This window comes from Notolabrus celidotus, chromosome 9 (assembly GCF_009762535.1).
Source record: "Notolabrus celidotus isolate fNotCel1 chromosome 9, fNotCel1.pri, whole genome shotgun sequence".
In the NCBI taxonomy this organism is placed as follows: Eukaryota; Metazoa; Chordata; class Actinopteri; order Labriformes; family Labridae; genus Notolabrus; species Notolabrus celidotus.
The window spans coordinates 4468759-4486112 of record NC_048280.1 but is presented as its reverse complement, the minus strand read 5'-3'; the positions used below and the strand labels follow the sequence as shown (position 1 = coordinate 4486112).

Sequence of the window (17354 nt, the reverse complement as noted above, 5' to 3'; positions counted from 1 at the left end):
GCATCCTTTTATCATCATTATTTTCATTGTACTTGCATTAATATATTAGTAGTTACTTCTTCTTTTTCTTAATTATTGTGTATAGGAGCAACTTTAATGACTGTCCTCTGGGGGTGAATGAAGTATTTCTGATTGAATAAGACACATTTTAAAAGACATACAATTCCATTCATATATTCATTTAAAACAGTTAAGCTTAAAGGCCCTGTGAGGAGTTTTGAACTGGCTGAGAAACAGACTGAAAATGATACCGATGCCTCTTTATAACCTTCAATAGCAAACAAGTCCATCAGCAGCAACACTGGCACCTTCTCTGTTGTAATGTTTAAAGCCTGAAACCGCCCTGGGGGGGTAGGTGTCAGACCAGATGATGGACATCTTGCTTCAGAAACAGCCTTTATTTGACTGTTTTCATGGAAAGTAATCACATTGCCTGATAAAGTTGACTGTTGAGCACAACAGGATGAGGCTTTTGTTGAAAATACTACTTTTGCATGTACAGGACAAGAGATAAGAGGCATCACTTTGTCTACAATGGGGGCGCCAGAATCAATACAAAACAAAAGTTCCTCACAGCACCTTTAACTTAACTAACTTTCGTAAAATGTTGTATATAACATCAAGTCTTAATGATCCAAAGTAGGCTAATAAAACTACATTAAACACAGGAAGAGGAGCAGAAATTAAAGTTTTCACTTTGAGATGTCTTTAACAAATGAGATGGCACAACAACCTTCAACACTGTGCCCAACTAAGCCTGCCTCCTGTCTCATCCTGTCCATGTCCTCGGTTACATTTAGGGAGGGGGATCTTCCTCCTCCTCCTCCTCCTCCTGTGTGCCTCCATGTGTTCAGACTGGAGGAGGAAAGGCTCAGTGACGTCACGTGAGGCTGGTCTTTACCGTTTATTAGCCAGGGGAGCCAAAGTGCCAGGTTGCACGAGCAGCTCCACACTGCAGCTCTGTCCGGCCAGCGGCAGAGGGGATGTCCCGCTACTAACTCCTCCAACAAACTTCTTTATAGAAACTCAGTCAGCAGACAAACACTGAGACTGACTGACTGACAAAGTGTCGCAACTCGCCTCACTCCTCTGTTCATGAAACTTTATCTACTTTGAAGTGTGTTTTCTTTTGAAGTCCGCACACACACTTTTGACAGACTTTTTTTTTTTTTTTTGAATGAGCCGGGTCACGCTTGCGTAAAAGTTCCCGAATCTAACTTTTCTTTTTTTCTTTTAATTGGAGAAAGTTGTATCCCTTTAAAACTCGTGATGGCTTTCCTGTCACTAGCGTTGCTACTTGTAGGATTTGTGTTGACTTCAGCTGACAAGGTAAGTGTCTGATCCGCTTCTCTGCTGCTTTACTCCACTCTCAAATGTGCCATTTCTGTTGACCTCTCAGCTTTAAACTCAGTTAATTCTAAATAAATCCATCTGTTGTTAGAGAGGAAAACTTCAGCTTATCGACACAGCAACAGGTTAAGTGCGTAAAAAGTTTCTGCATACGCGCACACTGCTTCCTCTGTCAAATCCATGTTGACACTGCGCACGCATGTTACATAAGACGCGTAAAATAGAGGCATTTTTGTTAATTTCTCACAAGCAGCTCAGTCTGCTGCAAACTGCTGCTGCACATCTCAGACTATTAGGATTTCCTCCTCGCATTTAACGAGCTTTCTTCTCCCCTCCCTCTTACAGGCTGGTGAAGTAGATAGAGAGGGTGAGTACTCTTTATTTTTCATTTATCTTTCTTTTCTTTCTTTAAAAAGTTGTGAGAAAGTTAGATTTTCCTCCACATTGATAAATCTCAACCTTCATGCTCTGAGATCAAAGTGGGAGGGGTGTGTGTGTGTGTGTGTGTGTGTGTGTGAGGAGCTCTGTAATACACCTCCCAACCCCCTTTTACCCTCCCACCTCCTCACAGTACCCCTTAAACACACACACATTCACAAAAACACAACATCCTCCACGAACACACGCATGCACGCACACTTATATTACACGAGCTTCAAGGGCTTTGTTATACAGGAAAGAAAATTCCTCTTGTGAATCCCGCACATCTGTTATCCATTGTGAGGTTAAGAAACTAGTGAGCTGCAACAGTGTCCACGTAGGATCCTTTTACACCCGGCGTTATCTTCTGAACACCTCGGAGGGCCTCACGCAGCACAGTGACAGCTGCCAGTCAGGACGTGGGTGATGCTTTGCGGTCCTTTGTAACCTGTAGTCTGCCACCGTTAGCTCTTCTTCATCATTATCAGGCTTGTAAAGCAGTTATTCCCTCATTAAGTGTGGTTTCTCTCAAATTTGTACCCCCCACCGCTGCACGAGTTAAAGTAAGTAGGCCTCAAGCAAGAACCCCTTGTACCACTTGTAACATTTTGTTCCCAAGCAAAGTGTACAAATGAGTTAAGAGAACGTTTCAGCCTCACGGGCGTTCTCATATTATCACAAGCCGATCATCTTTCATTCTAATCTGATGGACTGTTTAAGAGAGAGTTTAATATTGGCTTACTTCATAAATTGGAGGAGTGATCATGTGTGGCAAATATGAGTGCACCAACATGTATGTAGCCTCCAAGCAGCAACCTTAAAATATGAAGCCAAAGCAGAAGTGTTAAAAACTGCAGTTCATGGAGCGTCCACTTGAGGTTGGCATGCAGAAACACAGGGAACCACATACACACCCATTCAAAGAAGATCAGAAATTAGAAAGATCTTTATTCACTATGTATCTCAAGAATACAAAGATGATGCTTGCAGCAGAAATAAACATGTTTCCAGTCTGGTTTAAAAAACAGTTTGGATCTGAGTAGCTTATTTCTCTATTGTCATCATAGACTGTATAAAATATGGACGTAGTATCTGTGACGTCACCCATCTGTTCCTGAGAGCTGTTTTGAAGCCAAATCGACGGCGGCAGCCATATTGGAAATGCAGAACTCAACCAGGCAGAGTGTGACGTAAAGGGGCGGAGTTTGAGCCTCTTAGCCAACAGCTATGTGTTCCCGACCGGAAGTCAAGTCAGTCATGTCCTTATTTGGGCAAAAACTGGTAATCTTAATATCTTCTGAACCGTCACGTTAGAAAAAAAATTCACCCCCGTTCAATGTGCAGATAGAGAGATTAGCTTCATAGGGCCAAGCCGTTTTTTGAACCAGGCTGTAAACATGTTTATTAATGCTGCAAAGATCGTCTTTTTCCCATTCATGTCTATGTGGTTTCCGGTGTTTCTGCAGCCAGCCTCAAGTGGATTACTGATGTATTGCAGTTTATAACCGCAGGTTGCCGCTTGGTATGGACGTAGTATCCGGGACGTCACCCATCTGTTTCTGAAGCGTTGTTTTGAGGCCAATCGTCGGCGGCAGCCTTGTTGCTGTTTTTGAGCGAGTGTGACATAAAGAGGCGGGCTTTGAGCCTCCTAGCCAACAGCTGCAGTGCTCCCGCCTGTCAATCAAGTCAGCTGTGCCTCTCATTGGAAGACTTGTAATCTCAATATCTCTGAAATTGCCAGGTTAGAAAAAAATTCACCCCCCCTTCAGTGTGAGCCGATTGAGAAATGAGCTATCCAGACTATATTTGTGTTTTGAACCAGGCTGTAAACATGTTTATTTCTGCTGTGAAGATCGTCTTCTTTGAATGGGTGTGTATGCGGTTTCCGGTACTTCCGGAGCCAGCCTCAAGTGGATCCTCTATGAACTGCAGTTTTTATCACTTCTGCATTGGAATCATATATTTAGACCGGAGGTTGCCGCTTGATTGGCACACCCTTTTCCGGGCTGAATAAAATTTTCTGAAGATATTAAACTTACGAGTTTTGCCCAAATAAGGGCATAGCTGACTTGATTGACAGGCAGACACCCTGTAGCTGTTAGCGAACAGGCTAAAGCCCCGCCTCTTTACCTCACACTAGCTGGACAGAAGTTAGGTTGAGTTCAGCATTTCCAATATGGCACCCGCTGAGGATCGGCTTCAAAACAGCGCTTCAGAAACAGATGGGTGACGTCATGGATACTACATTCATTTTCTAGACAGTCGATGGTTTAAACATGCAGCTCACCCTGAAAATTTGGGACATTTTCAAAAGTTAAATGCTTATGTGAAAAAAGGCCTAAATAAATCTGCAAAACAGTTGGATTAATGTAGGATGAGTCTCAGAAAATACCCTTTAAAATTCCATACAAAGCAGCCTGTGCCTCTCTATTTGTGGGGAGGCTTTGTTTACAATAGAAGGAAAATTTGAGCACTATATTGTATCACTGGATATGGAGCATCGGTTTTTTACTCGTGGAGAGATCAATCTTTGGATAATATTCTAACTACCAGATGACCTGAACCTCTCAGAACTAAGCCTAAAATTAGTTACATTTCTCCAGGCAGCTCGCTGTGATCATGAATAGATATCTGATGCAAAGGTTATGAGTTCAAGATCCTGGTGATGAATGACAAATCAAACCTTCTCAGGCGATATGCTGTGTGAATCAGAGACCAAGGACTTCAAGTTTTGTGATAATTTTGGTTCCCCCTCCTCGTCTTTTTCATCTTACTGCTCAAAATAATAGACTCTGTTCTTTGCAGCAGTTTGAGTCGACTTCTGTAACCATTGATGTCGATGGAAAAAGTGAAAAATGTCCTTTGTAACCTTTGTAATCTCGATTTTCTCACTTTCACAGTGTGTCTAATTTTGAAAGACTCAGAGAAAATGAGAAGTATTGAAAGTGTGTTTACATTTTTTTATGATGGTGAAGGATGCGTACAGTTTGTCCTTACCACAAATGACCTCTTTAAGATAATCAAACATGTGGATCTTCTGTCTGTAGTTCATCTTTCACTTGAAAATTGTTGGCACTTGTACTCCGTGTGAGAACATCCTCACCGTTTATGTGTTACCCTGTAACCTTCCAATTTCTGAGCTTTCTGTCAAGCCACTTTAATATATGAACCCGCAGAGACCTCTTGTACTCCTTGGCTTTTTGCTTTTTATTGCAACAAATTAAATCAATTCCTCGACTCAATATCTACGGCTGAGTTCATCAAATCTTTTTCACACCCAGAGGAGCACTTGTCCCACATGGCTCTGCAAAACCCTAAGCTGTAAGGCTTCTCAGAGTAAACGCTCATTTAAATGTCAGTTCAAATTTTAATAAATGGACTTCAACTTAAATCAACAGGACTGTCGATGATTTTTACACATTTTGACATTTACTCTAAATTTGCTCTGTTCCAATCTAATGTGTGAGTGCTGGCCTAACCACTGACTCTGTGATAGGCTGTGAAATATTTTAAAGGCTTTTTTTTAACCAGCTTCTTAATGTGAGCCCCAGCGTTTGACAGGAACAGCATTTTCTTTAAAGCTAGGGTTGGTAGTCTCGGAAAACCAGCATGAATTTGAATGTAGCTTTTCCTCATGACTCCGTCTAACCCCTCCCCTCCTCCCTCAGAGCTCCTCCAAAACGACGCCCCCCCGCTCACATGCACGAGCGCCGCTGATTCTCGACCATATGATGGTGACTGATTCAAAACCGGTCCTCACCAAAACATTATCATAGTGAAAGTTAAAAACACAAACAAACATGGCTGCTGTTAGTACTCACAACTATCATGCTAGCATTATCCAGTTGTCATGGTGACACGATATCAGGAGAAAAGTTATAACACATATATGATACTGTAACAACTCTACTGTTTGTTAAACATGTTCAGTGTAGATGTTCTTAATTCCTACAGTGTTGATGGTCAGTGAAGGCATCAGGAGAGGTGTAGAGTGTGTGAGTGGGAGAGAGGAGAGACAAGAGGAGAAGTTCTTCATTCATTCAAACATTGATTGTTGTTTTGTTGGTTGGCGTGATCATGGCCGTCATTGAACGGTTATTAAAGCTCAACGTGTTCACGAATCGGCTCGTCATCACTACAGCATCCGGACGGACGCTACAATAAATCTATATTTTCTGTAGGACTTACTGAACGTCATTAATTATTTTGCTTGTTGGTGAGAGTTTTTTAGACTCTGATCCGGACTACAGTCCTGAGCAAAGCACCTCATCAGGTCAGAGGGGACAGGCCCGAGGACGAGCGAGAGGGGCAGTAAATAGAGTCAGGGGAAGTAGAGGCAGGAGACGGGGACTTGGAGGAGTTCACGCCGGGGAAATGTACGCGCAGGAGGAGGGCAGAACGTCAGGATGAGATTTGATTGGTTTAAAATTTGGGGAGCCAAAAAACGGTGATTGGTTGGTGTTTTCCCAGGTTTACTCCGGCTGTAGATAGCAAGTTTTCTTCCTTCTTTTTTAAGAACACATCATGTAATGATTGCCATCAGGACATAAAGATCATTTTAACTAGTATGACAAAAAGTGTATCTAAATCTGATTACCAACCCCAGCTTTAATAGTCGATGATTATATTTGAACTTTCAAGGGTTACTTGTGACAGGTGTTGTGACGACATATAAAATCAGGACATATCATATGACCTGTTGGGTTGTTTATAGGCTATATGCTGCCGCTTTCATCTGACTAGATCAAACTACATCCAACTAGTGAGTCTGATGAAGCACAAAACTAAGCCAAAGAGTTTACAGGTAGGAAGGTGCAGCCTGGTTTTTGGGGGTACCTCCGAGGGAAAAGGTTTAAACTGTCTTCCTGAATGATGAATTCCACTGTGGTCAGGAGAGTCCACTCAACTCTCAACTCAACTCGTTTTAATTTATATAGCACCTTTCATACATTCAAGCATGCAGCCCAGAGTTCTTCACAAAAGAACAGAGAGACAGAAAACAACAGCAATATGTAAAATGATACAAGGCTGAAACAAGATAGAGGAATGTGATATGAAATACTTAAAAATAAAAAGGAAATAAAATCAATCAACTAAATAAAATAAATACCAGAAAAAAAAGATAAAAAGAATAAAATAGCATAAAAAGAAATTAAATAGAAATGATGGTAAAACAATGCAGTCCAGGGCTAAAAATTAATTACTCAAAGTTTAAAAACATCCAGAGAGCTCGCCGTTTTAATGTCCATAACGTATAAGAGATTGGATGACAACTTTAAGCAAAAATAGGTACAGTTTCAAGGTATCAAGGTTAAGGCAGCTCTAAAATGTGTTATTTTTAAATGTCTGGTACTCTGGATGAATAGTTAAAAAAAATAATAGTTTTCCATTGAACCCAATTTGTTTTATTTTCAAACAACATATGGAATATTTGGTACTTTAGTAAACGTGTATGTTAAAGGTACAGTGTGTAGAAAGGGGAATATATATAGCGGTATTGCTCAACCCCCGGAAAAGAAGCTCCTGTGATGCATGATAAGTATGATCCTTTCTTTATGGAGTAGTCTTTACAAAATATTACAAACAATGGAGCATGGTGTGTAGTTTCTTCATCCTGTGCTACTGTATAAATGTTGCAGAGCAAGAAGGTGGCCTTCATGGAAGGGGTCCCTCTCCTTATGTAAATATAAAAGGCTCATTTAAAGTTAACAAATACAAAATCATGCTTTAAATTAGGGGATTATACACTCATTGAAACATACTTATGAATATTATATTTAATTTATGTCTGTTCTGCCGAACACTGCTAAATTTTACACACTGCACCTTTAAGTTCAAATAATTAAATTGATAATTGATTGATCTTGTTTTTTTAATAATTGTAGTGGCTGTTTGAGATTGGTCAACTTACAAAACTTAAATCTCAAATCAAAACCCGGCCACGGGGCACGGGGAGAGTGGATCTTACACGGTGTCCAAAAAAGTGTCAATGTCCAGCCAAGTATTCAGTCTAATGGGGGTTTATTGTACAACAAAAGGTTCGCTCAAACAAAAGGTAGCTTCTCTCTCAAATGTCCCTGTTAAAAACCATTCACCATCCCCATAGTCCGCCCCTCCTAGCTTACCTACCCATATATATAGACGTCACCCGGTGCAAAACTATCAACCTATAAAAGGGAGTAACGAAATATACTGATGCCCCTATGGCATCAAAGTTAATTACCTTAAATTAAATAACAATAAATCAATTGATTAAAGTAAAAATAATCAAACACACAAAACAATATCCCGTCTGCTATCAGGCTTTTAAACTCAGACGGCAGTCTTTCTTGTCATTTTAAATAACATTGATATGACAAGAGATTATATTGTCTTTTAATCGTTGTCGTATTTTACTGTTATTTATTTATTACATTAACTTATGCTGTCCTCCACAGACCCTCTGGTCCCATGTACAGACCTGGTGCGTGACTTGTAGCATGTATATCAGGGGTGTGCAAACTTTTTTCAAAGAGGGCCACATATGATGTTGTCAGAATACCTCAGGGCCAGTGGCTCCTACTGAGACTTAGGAATCCCAAAAGTTGTATATGAAATATTTATTTAATAACAATCATTTTAAATTTTGTCTCATTAAATCGGTAACTAGGTAGTCCTCAGTTCTCCACAAGCCATGTACACATGAGCAAACTTTATCTTCTTCTGGAGGAAAATGTTTCTCATTAGGGTCGGGCAATGTGGGAAAAAGTATTGTGTCATTATTTTCCCATGGCAGGATCATGATCTAGATTTCACCACTTCTTTTTTATGTGGTTTTTAAGACTTTTCTGACCAGCAGACAACATTTTAAGAACTAAATAATTATTTTCCTGAGTTTTGAACATTTTTGATGCACCAAATTTTGCCTTTTCTGCACAATTTCATAATTTGATCTTGTCTTGTGTCCTCTTTTGTGTCTTCTGAAGTTTTAGTGTTCATCAAGAACATTTTCACATCATGATAAAAACATTAATTTGAAAACTTGTCAACTTTTAGAGTTCTTGTGTTTCTTCTTTATTGCCATCTTGCAGAATTCCCAGAGCTTTGGCTTTAGACAGGTAGTCCATATGAAGCTTTTTGAGACGTTTCTGGATTGACTTTAGTTTTGTTTGTAGAAAGAACCTGTGATTAATTTCTTTGCTATAAATAACACAATTTAAGATGGAAGCTTGGGGCCATAAATAAATGGACCTGGGGCCGCAATTGGCCCCCGGGCCGTACTTTGGACACCCCTGATGTATATGATGGATGTGTTGGAGATGTTAAATGTTGTATGGTTGTTGTATGGTAAGCTATAAATGAATTGCCAATAATAATAAAAACATTCATAATTTTATTTAATTAATAATTTAGAAACGCACACACTGTTAAGGCTACAACCATTAAAAATAATCTAAACAGTTCTTTATTATTTATGTTATTTCCTGTTTATGTTCCTGGACCTCACTGTGATTGTCAAGTGACTCGCTCAGTTTCCCTTGTTACCTGGGTGACCAGCCCCGCCCCTTCTCGCTTCTGATTGGTTGGCTGGAGCAGCAGCACTGGCACCTTGTCTGACAGTGCAAGTTAGCGGCAGGAGCGGCCCGTTATACTCAAATATACCCTTTTAAAAGTCCTGACAACATGCCGGGGGCAGCGGTAACTCTGTGTGGACTCACACGCTGCATGTTTCGGTCTCTCCTGCTCGGGAACAGCGCTACTAAAAGGGAAACGGACTTATTTACTTAGTTAGCATGCGGGCTAACCGCGGGTAGCAGGCTAACAGTAATACACAGACGGAGATGCACGCGCGCTCATCAGAGCGGCGGCATATTCAGTGGGAAACTATATGACGTAAAATATTACTGGTTTTGAAACTGTGACTTTTTCAAACTGAGGAATACCTTCTAACAGGTAAGAGACCTCTAATTACTGTGCAGCTGTGCAGGTCTTTCTAGGACCATGTGTGACGTCAGGTGGAGTCTGCAATCAATCAATCAATCAATCAATCAACCTTTATTTATACTCGAGAGATCATTGAGGGGCAACCCTTATTTACAATGATATCGAGTCATTTACAGTGACATTTAAAAAACAGACACAAACAAGCAGCAATGCATTTTAAAATTGGATATAAAAACAATTAAAAGATCCAATAAAACAATAAAAGGAGGTGTTTGGGATTGACTATAAAAGCACTAAGATAAGAAGGGCCCATGATACAAATGATACAATAATATACACAGGTGAACCTAGCTAAAACAGTTGCAGAGCGGGGTTGAAATGTTAAAAATTAGGATTCTGAATAACTAATCCTGCTATCTACCTGTGTGATAATTAAACTCAGCCTACAGTAACATTAGTGACCAGTTCACTGAAGATTGGTGCCATCCACTTCTGCTTGTCATTTCTTTTAAAATGAGAAGTCTGTTCAATCAAATCAGCACTCCACAAGGTTTATTTAAAAGTAGTTTACCTTTGTTTTTTTAATGCAGGGGTTCCCAAAGTGTGGGTCGGGACCCTCTGGGGGGTCGTGAGATGTCTTCCAGATTTTGTATTTTTTTTAAAGTAATCTAAATTTGGTAGTTTTACCCATTATTGTGAAAATGTAGACAGAAATAGTAGTTACATTTGAAATAAAACCCTTCAAATAAGTACATTTCATTAGTTTTCTGCCTTTCTTTGTTGCCAGATGATTCCTAAAGTTAGGGTTATCTAACAGTTAGTCCACTGCCGGCTTTTTTTGCGCTGGAAGCACCAATTTTCTATTCAAACTCATGTGATTCAGCATTTTCAGTGCCCAGTGCACTCAGTGCTAAAACGCCCTCAGTGTCTGCTGATTTCTGTCGCAATAATAGAACAGATTATATTAAAATTTAAATGATATAGAGAAGTGTATACAAATTAATATGTATACATAAATAGCAATATAAAGAAGAAAACCCCAAAAAATAAAAAAATAAAAAAATGTAATAATAAATAAATAAATAGTTATTGGTCAGTCTACCCTCCTCAACATCACCTTTGAAAATTCAGTGAGGAACATTGAACCACCTCTACAGATCACTGGTCCCTGGCTCTGCTATTTAGGGGGTCACGGGCGGAAAAGTTTGGGAACCCCTGAAATTGATGTTGATTTAATAACAACAACAACAACAATTAAACAGGCAGGAAATTATTTTAAAAAAAGCATAAGTGACGTCTCAGTCAGGATGTGTGTACTCAGCTGGATGCACTTTGTTGATTCCAAAGGGGTATATTTTCTGGAGATTATTATATATTGGGCAGCCAAACATACATAATGTTTTTTAAAATGAGGATTTTTGGTCCAAATTAGTTAAAGTCATGAAAGGATTTCATGCTCCACACAAACAAGCAACTTTCACAGCAGCATCTTAACCTGGCTGCGACTGACTCTTCAAATATTCCCTTGCAAAAGCAAAAACAAAAACGGTGGACTGACCCACATATCTGATTTGGTTTATAAATGCATTTTGCAATCGTGATCAGCTCCAACCACAATGACTTAGCCCTATTAATGTGAAGCAGCAGCAGCTGTGGTAAGTTCTGGAAAAAAGACAGTTTGAATAATAATAATAATAATAAGAAATTTATTTTTATAGCAGCTTGAAAAACAAATGTTTGCAAAGTGCTTTGACTCAGGACTCTGAAGACAAACTAAACCTTTAACAGACAGAGAGCAGTGAAGGCATTCTAACAATGCAGAAAACAAAATACAACGCAAAAGATTAACAAGAATAAAATATCAATAAAGTGGTGAAGAGTTTTTTTTTTTTTAAATACATAAATAAATGAATAAATGAAAATAGATAAGTAAATAAAAGAATTAAAGGATAATAGAATAAAAAGCTTTTAAAAAGACGACATCACACTGAAGAAAGCAGAAAATTTAAAAGGAGATATTAAGAACATAAAAATAATACATGAAAAGGAAATTAAAAACAATAAATAATACAATTAAATCATCAAATAAAATTAAAACAATTATTTAGCTGGATAAAAAACAAAAATAATAATACATAAAAATAAAAAGCGGTTAAAAGGATGAAGTCACATAAAAGCAAGTCTGTAAAAAAAGGGTCTTAAGAATAGATTTTAAAGATGTTGCTGACTCTGCAAGCTTTATCTCCTCAGGGAGGTAGTTCTAAAGTTGAGGGGCTCTGATGGAGAAAGTGCGATCCCCTTTGGATTTGAGCCTGGATCCTCATCAATCAATCAATCAATCAAAAATAGATTGTCTTACATGCAAGTATTTTGTTCTTGTGAATCTCCCATGCAAAGCTGCAGCAATCTGAGTCCAGCACAGCAGTGGCGGTTCTAGACCAATTTTACTGGGGGCAGGCTGGGTCCAAGGGTGCTGTCAGAGGGACACATTCAACCCTGACAAAAGAGACTGAGAAGGGGGGGACTGGCTGAGAACAAACTGGCAAAACATCAGTGCATTCCTTTATACTAATAAGAATAATAATAATTCATAGAATTTATATAGCGCTTTTCTTAGTACTCAAAGTCGCTTTACATAAGATGAAAACTAAAGAAAGAAAATAAAACACATAAATAAAAACAAACAAAACAGGGACAGAGATGGGGCGGGGGGAGAGGTCATGTGTGGTATGCTTTTTGGAACAGGTAGGTCTTGAGGTGGTTTTTGAAAGAGAGGAGAGAGTCAGAGTTACGGATGTGTGGAGGGAGAGAGTTCCAGAGAGTGGGGGCAGCGATGCCTAAGGCTCTGTCCCCCAAGGTGCGGTGCTTGGACTTGGTGATAGGGGGTCGGGAAGATTGGCATCTGATGATCTGAGGCGGCGAGATGGGGAGTGGCGTTTGAGGAGGTCGGTCAGGTAAGAGGGGGCGAGGTTATTGAGGGCTTTGTAGGTGATGAGCAGGATCTTGAAGTGGATTCGGTGCTGAATGGGGAGCCAGTGGAGGTGCTGAAGGATGGGTGTGATGTGGGCTCTGGAGTGGGTGAGTAGTCGGGCAGCTGAATTTTGGACATATTGAAGTTTTTTGAGGTCGGTGGAGGGGAGGCCGTAAAGAATGCTGTTGCAATAGTCCAGTCTGGAGGTTATGAAGGCGTGGATGAGGGTTTCTGCAGCAGAGGAGGAGAGAGAGGATCTGAGCCGTGCGATGTTATACTAGACATATATACTACTGTGTACTGTATCAACATGCAGACTGACAGCAGCTGTTTGCCTGTTTACACTCAACATGAGTCCCTTAGCGCTCGAAGGGACTGGAACCAAGTGCAACATGCATGTGTTCCGCCTGTAACATCGGCGCAATAAATAATATTGTACAATATTTGTTGGGTGTGGAGGGTGGGGGGCACAGGGGGGTCCAGGTTCAGTTTTACAGGGGCACTGGCCCCTGTTGACCCCTTCCCAGAACCGCCACTGCAGCACAGTGATGGAAGACTGCAATCTTGGCATTAAAACACGTCTGCATGATGAGATATTGTCTGCATTCAGTGGCAGAAAAACAGCAAACATGGCTTATATACTTCAAAAGTTGATTATAACAAAGGTCTTACTTGCTGTTATTCTCAGAAATGCTTTATGATGCAGAAACAAAATGTAAAGTAGAAGCACCTAAAGAGATCTTTTTCTCATGAGGTGCAACCTGGGCCTCTTGTGATTTAAGCAGAATAAACCCTGTCTTCAAATACTCCAATGAAAAGAGCTTGTTCTTCCCACCTCTTTGACCCGTGTCCTCTGTAACTGTTTATTCCTTCAGGTTTTGTCACAACATCTCTGACTTTATGGGAAAATGTAATGCTTTACCTAAACTTACATCAGCCTAGAACATGTGCAGAAACAGATCCTTTTACACATCACTATCAAACGTCTCACTCTGACACATTATTACAGATAGTGTGAAGTTGACTGGATTTAACTTTGAGGGATTACTCCTACTAAACCCTCTGATGTTTCTGTACTGAAGACTCAACTCTCTTATCTGTGCAAACTTTACAAAGTCAGTGTGATCAGACAGCTTTCATCAGCTTTCAAAAGTAAATGAATCACTATCAACATAAAATTGTCTGCATATTATCTGCATTTTTCCCCCCTGAAAAGCTCGTAAAAGCATGCTTCGTGACACACATTTGTCCAGACTGTGTGCAGGGGCATTATGATTTGTGAAGCATGTCATTTCCTCAGAGCTGTAATTTGAGTTTCACCATTGACACCTGTTTGAATGTCTTCTAGTCAAATCCTACAAGATAATTGCATGGTTTCGGGATTCGAGGAGCTATTTTTCCAACCAAAACCAACCATACATTTTTTGAATGTGTCTGCCATGCAACACATTCAGAAAAACAAACCGTGCCTGGGTGGAAATTTCCTTTAAACAGAGTGCTTCAAGGCCCACAGATTTCCTGGTACAACTGTGCGGACCACAAATTAGCCAGTAAAGAGGAGTCTGAGGGGAAATGAGGCGCTATGTCAAAATGATACTGACTTCCATCCAGTATGAGGTGCATATCAGTTTTTTTTTGTACTATGCATGTGCAAAAGGCAGTTTGTTACTTACTACTTGCAGGAAAACACATTTTTAACTTCTTAGAGAGCAAATCATGGACGTTTTACCTTAGTTTAAGTGTTGAAGACAAGGGAAGATCCAGAGGGGTGGCCAAATGTGGCATTGAGTTTTAACACCTTTATTTATGTCAAACAATCAATCAATCTTTATTTATAAAGCGCCAAATCACAACAAATTTTATCTGAAGACTCTTTCTTAACAGAGCAGGTCTAGACCGTACTCTATGTCCTATTATTAACAAAGACCCAACATCAAGACAGAATAAGATCCAGTCCCATCTTACAGACAGGACTCAGTCTGATCTCATCTTAATCCACCATGAGCAGAGCACTTTGCAGCATTTAGCAAGTTACAGCGGCAAGGACAAACTTCCTTTAACAGGCAGAAACCTCCAGCAGGACCAGACTCATGTTAGACACATCTGCTGAGACCGTGTTGCAGAGAGGGATAGAGGGAGATGAAGAGAGAGAGCGATGATAGTGATGAAACTGATAGGAGTTGTAGTAGTAGCAGCTATTGCCTCTGGAGTCCGGCATGTACTGACTAGTAGATGATTCCAAAGGAGAGGTGCCTGATAACTGAAGGCTCGACCTCCCATACTACTTTTAGAGACTTTAGGTACGATAAGCAGGCCTGCGTGCTGCAGCACGTTTACTTTTCTGAGTTCTTTTATTTGAGACTTTGGACATACATAATTGGTTTTAGTTTAATTTAGTTTATTCGTTTATTTGACAATGACCATGCACAACATAACTGCTGAGCCAGAGTTAGCTAAAGGAGTTAATTTACATCTCTGGACCCTGGGCAGGAAGATATAAGAACACAATATTCAAACAACTACAAACAATAAAAAATATTTGTCATTAAAGTATTAATCTAAGAGGATATAAAATAAAGAATGCATCATTGTTTTCAAGATAAGAAGAATAATTCTAGCTCCCAAAATGAGGATATTCGTGAGGAACTTTCTTATTTACTCATTAAAGCTCCTGTGAGGAGCTTTCTGTTTGTGTTGACATTGGCGCCCCCTGTGGACAAAGCGATACCTCTTATATCTCGGCTTATCAAGTCCTGTGTATATGTGTGCCATGTTTTCAGGTGAATTCCTCATCCTTCCTTTAAACAGTCAAATCTCTCACTCATCCTGAATATCTGCTGTAGACATAATAAAGGGGTTTTCTTCCCTGTGCTGTGAACTGCAGTGATTACAGACAGTGGAAATTAGAGTACAGTCATCATCAGTCATTTTGTTAATGGTGTGGTTTGCTTTTATTGGCCATAAAGAGGCATCAGTTTCCTCATAGGAGCTTTAAAATGAAAAACAAGACACTAAAAAAAGAAGAACAACAGTTGTTTGATTTTAAATGTGCTGTTTGTTATTAATTCTTCTACTCGATGCTTATTTGTTTCACAGGCCAGCTGAGGATCCGCCTGAAGGAATATGGCCTCGTCACCCCCTTCAGCACCGACTCCCACGGACACTACCTATCGCACCTCCTCTCTGCCACCCACAAGCAGCGCGTCAAGAGGGAGGCCGTACATCCCGGAGACACTGATCAGAAACTTTTCTTCAACATCACAGCCTTCGGGAAGGAGTTCCACCTCCGTCTGCGGCCAAACAACCGCCTGGTGGCTCCCGGTGCCATGGTGGAGTGGCACGATGAGGTCCAAGGCTTCGGGAACGTCACCGACAGCGCCGGGGATGACTCAAGCACCAACCAGACTGAATCCACCACCGGGGCCGAGAGGATACTGCGCCGAGAGCTGCTGAAGACGGACTGTACCTTTATCGGTGACATCACGGACGTCCCCGGGGCTGCGGTTGCTATCAACAACTGTGACGGACTGGTAAGTCCTCCGCCATAAAGCTCCTTCCTCCCTTCCCCTTCAAAGCCTGTCTTTTCACCACCAAAGTGCCATGACCTTATCAACTGACACTAATGGATTTAAGATGTCCGTAACTCCTGAGTTTAGCCTTTCTTCACGTCAGCACTCGGCATTTTTACAGCACATTGTTCTCTGAGATATATTCTTCAACCGGGCAGGCGAAATAGTAGCTTTTTGTACAGAGGTTTGTCACGGGTGAGTGGCCATCCATTACACCCTCTAGCCGTGCGGATTTCCCTCCCAACTTCTTCCCAGCATAAAACACCAGCTCCTTTTGTGCTCCACAAAAGTCTGCAGTCCTATCCTCCCCATCACCCCTCGTAAAACACTTGAGCAGTAATTGGGAAATGACCCGGGCCAAAATCTCCCAAAAGTAGGCCAAGGAAACAACTCTTCATTCAAGGAAAACACTCAGCTAGCCCATGTCAGATGTGTGTTCAGAGTTATCTTCTGATTAGCCACAGACTTTAATGCAAGACAGAGGATGTGTCGCAACGCGGTAAAAGCATCAATATGTTGGAATGATAACCTCGCTGCAGCTTTATGTTTCTGACAGTTCTGTGTCTATCCCTCTAACTAGCATGTAGCCACATGCTGCACAGTTCTGTCATCCTGTGTGTGAACAGGGTGTGCTACAGCTGCACGGTCTATTGAAGTATCTGAACAGCGACTGGATGATTGCTATACTTTTAAAAATCACTGTTCCCGAACTGTTCTGATTATGCCTTCTTACTTTGGAGATATCTGTCATTTTATTTTCCAAGCTGAAAATGTTCTTCTCTGTAAATATCAGATGGATTGTGGTTTGATGAGTCTGATAGCAGGACAATAATTAAAAGTTTTAATTATTTGTCTTGCTTTGATTATCACAATCCTCTGTCATATGATGATTTACATGTAAGTAGATGAATATTTGGGGGCTGATAAGTAATGGTATTAGATTAGTCAATTGACTGAAGTACTTATAGTATATGAAAGTGCATTTTTGGCAGTTTGGGAGCCCCCACATTTTAAGGCTATATATATCAGTTTTTATAACAGTGCAATAAGTTAGACAAATTATCACTGATTTCTTACTGCATAAATATTAGGGATGCACTGATATGAAAATTCTTTGCCGA

General features: G+C 40.3%; 1 protein-coding gene across 2 annotated transcripts in view; it reads left to right on the top strand.

Moving 5' to 3' along the window:
* The first annotated feature begins 922 nt into the window (after positions 1-922).
* Positions 923-17354, top strand: part of adamts3 (ADAM metallopeptidase with thrombospondin type 1 motif, 3) — a 299298-nt gene continuing 282866 nt past the window's right edge. Inside the window, exons 1-3 of one of the 2 annotated variants that reach the window (XM_034692334.1) lie at positions 923-1329; positions 1696-1717; positions 15761-16194. In XM_034692334.1, the coding sequence (XP_034548225.1) occupies positions 1270-1329; positions 1696-1717; positions 15761-16194 (516 nt within the window). In that variant the 5' untranslated portion in view covers positions 923-1269. The remainder of the gene's footprint in view (positions 1330-1695; positions 1718-15760; positions 16195-17354) is intronic. The other variant, XM_034692333.1, reaches the window with a different exon arrangement.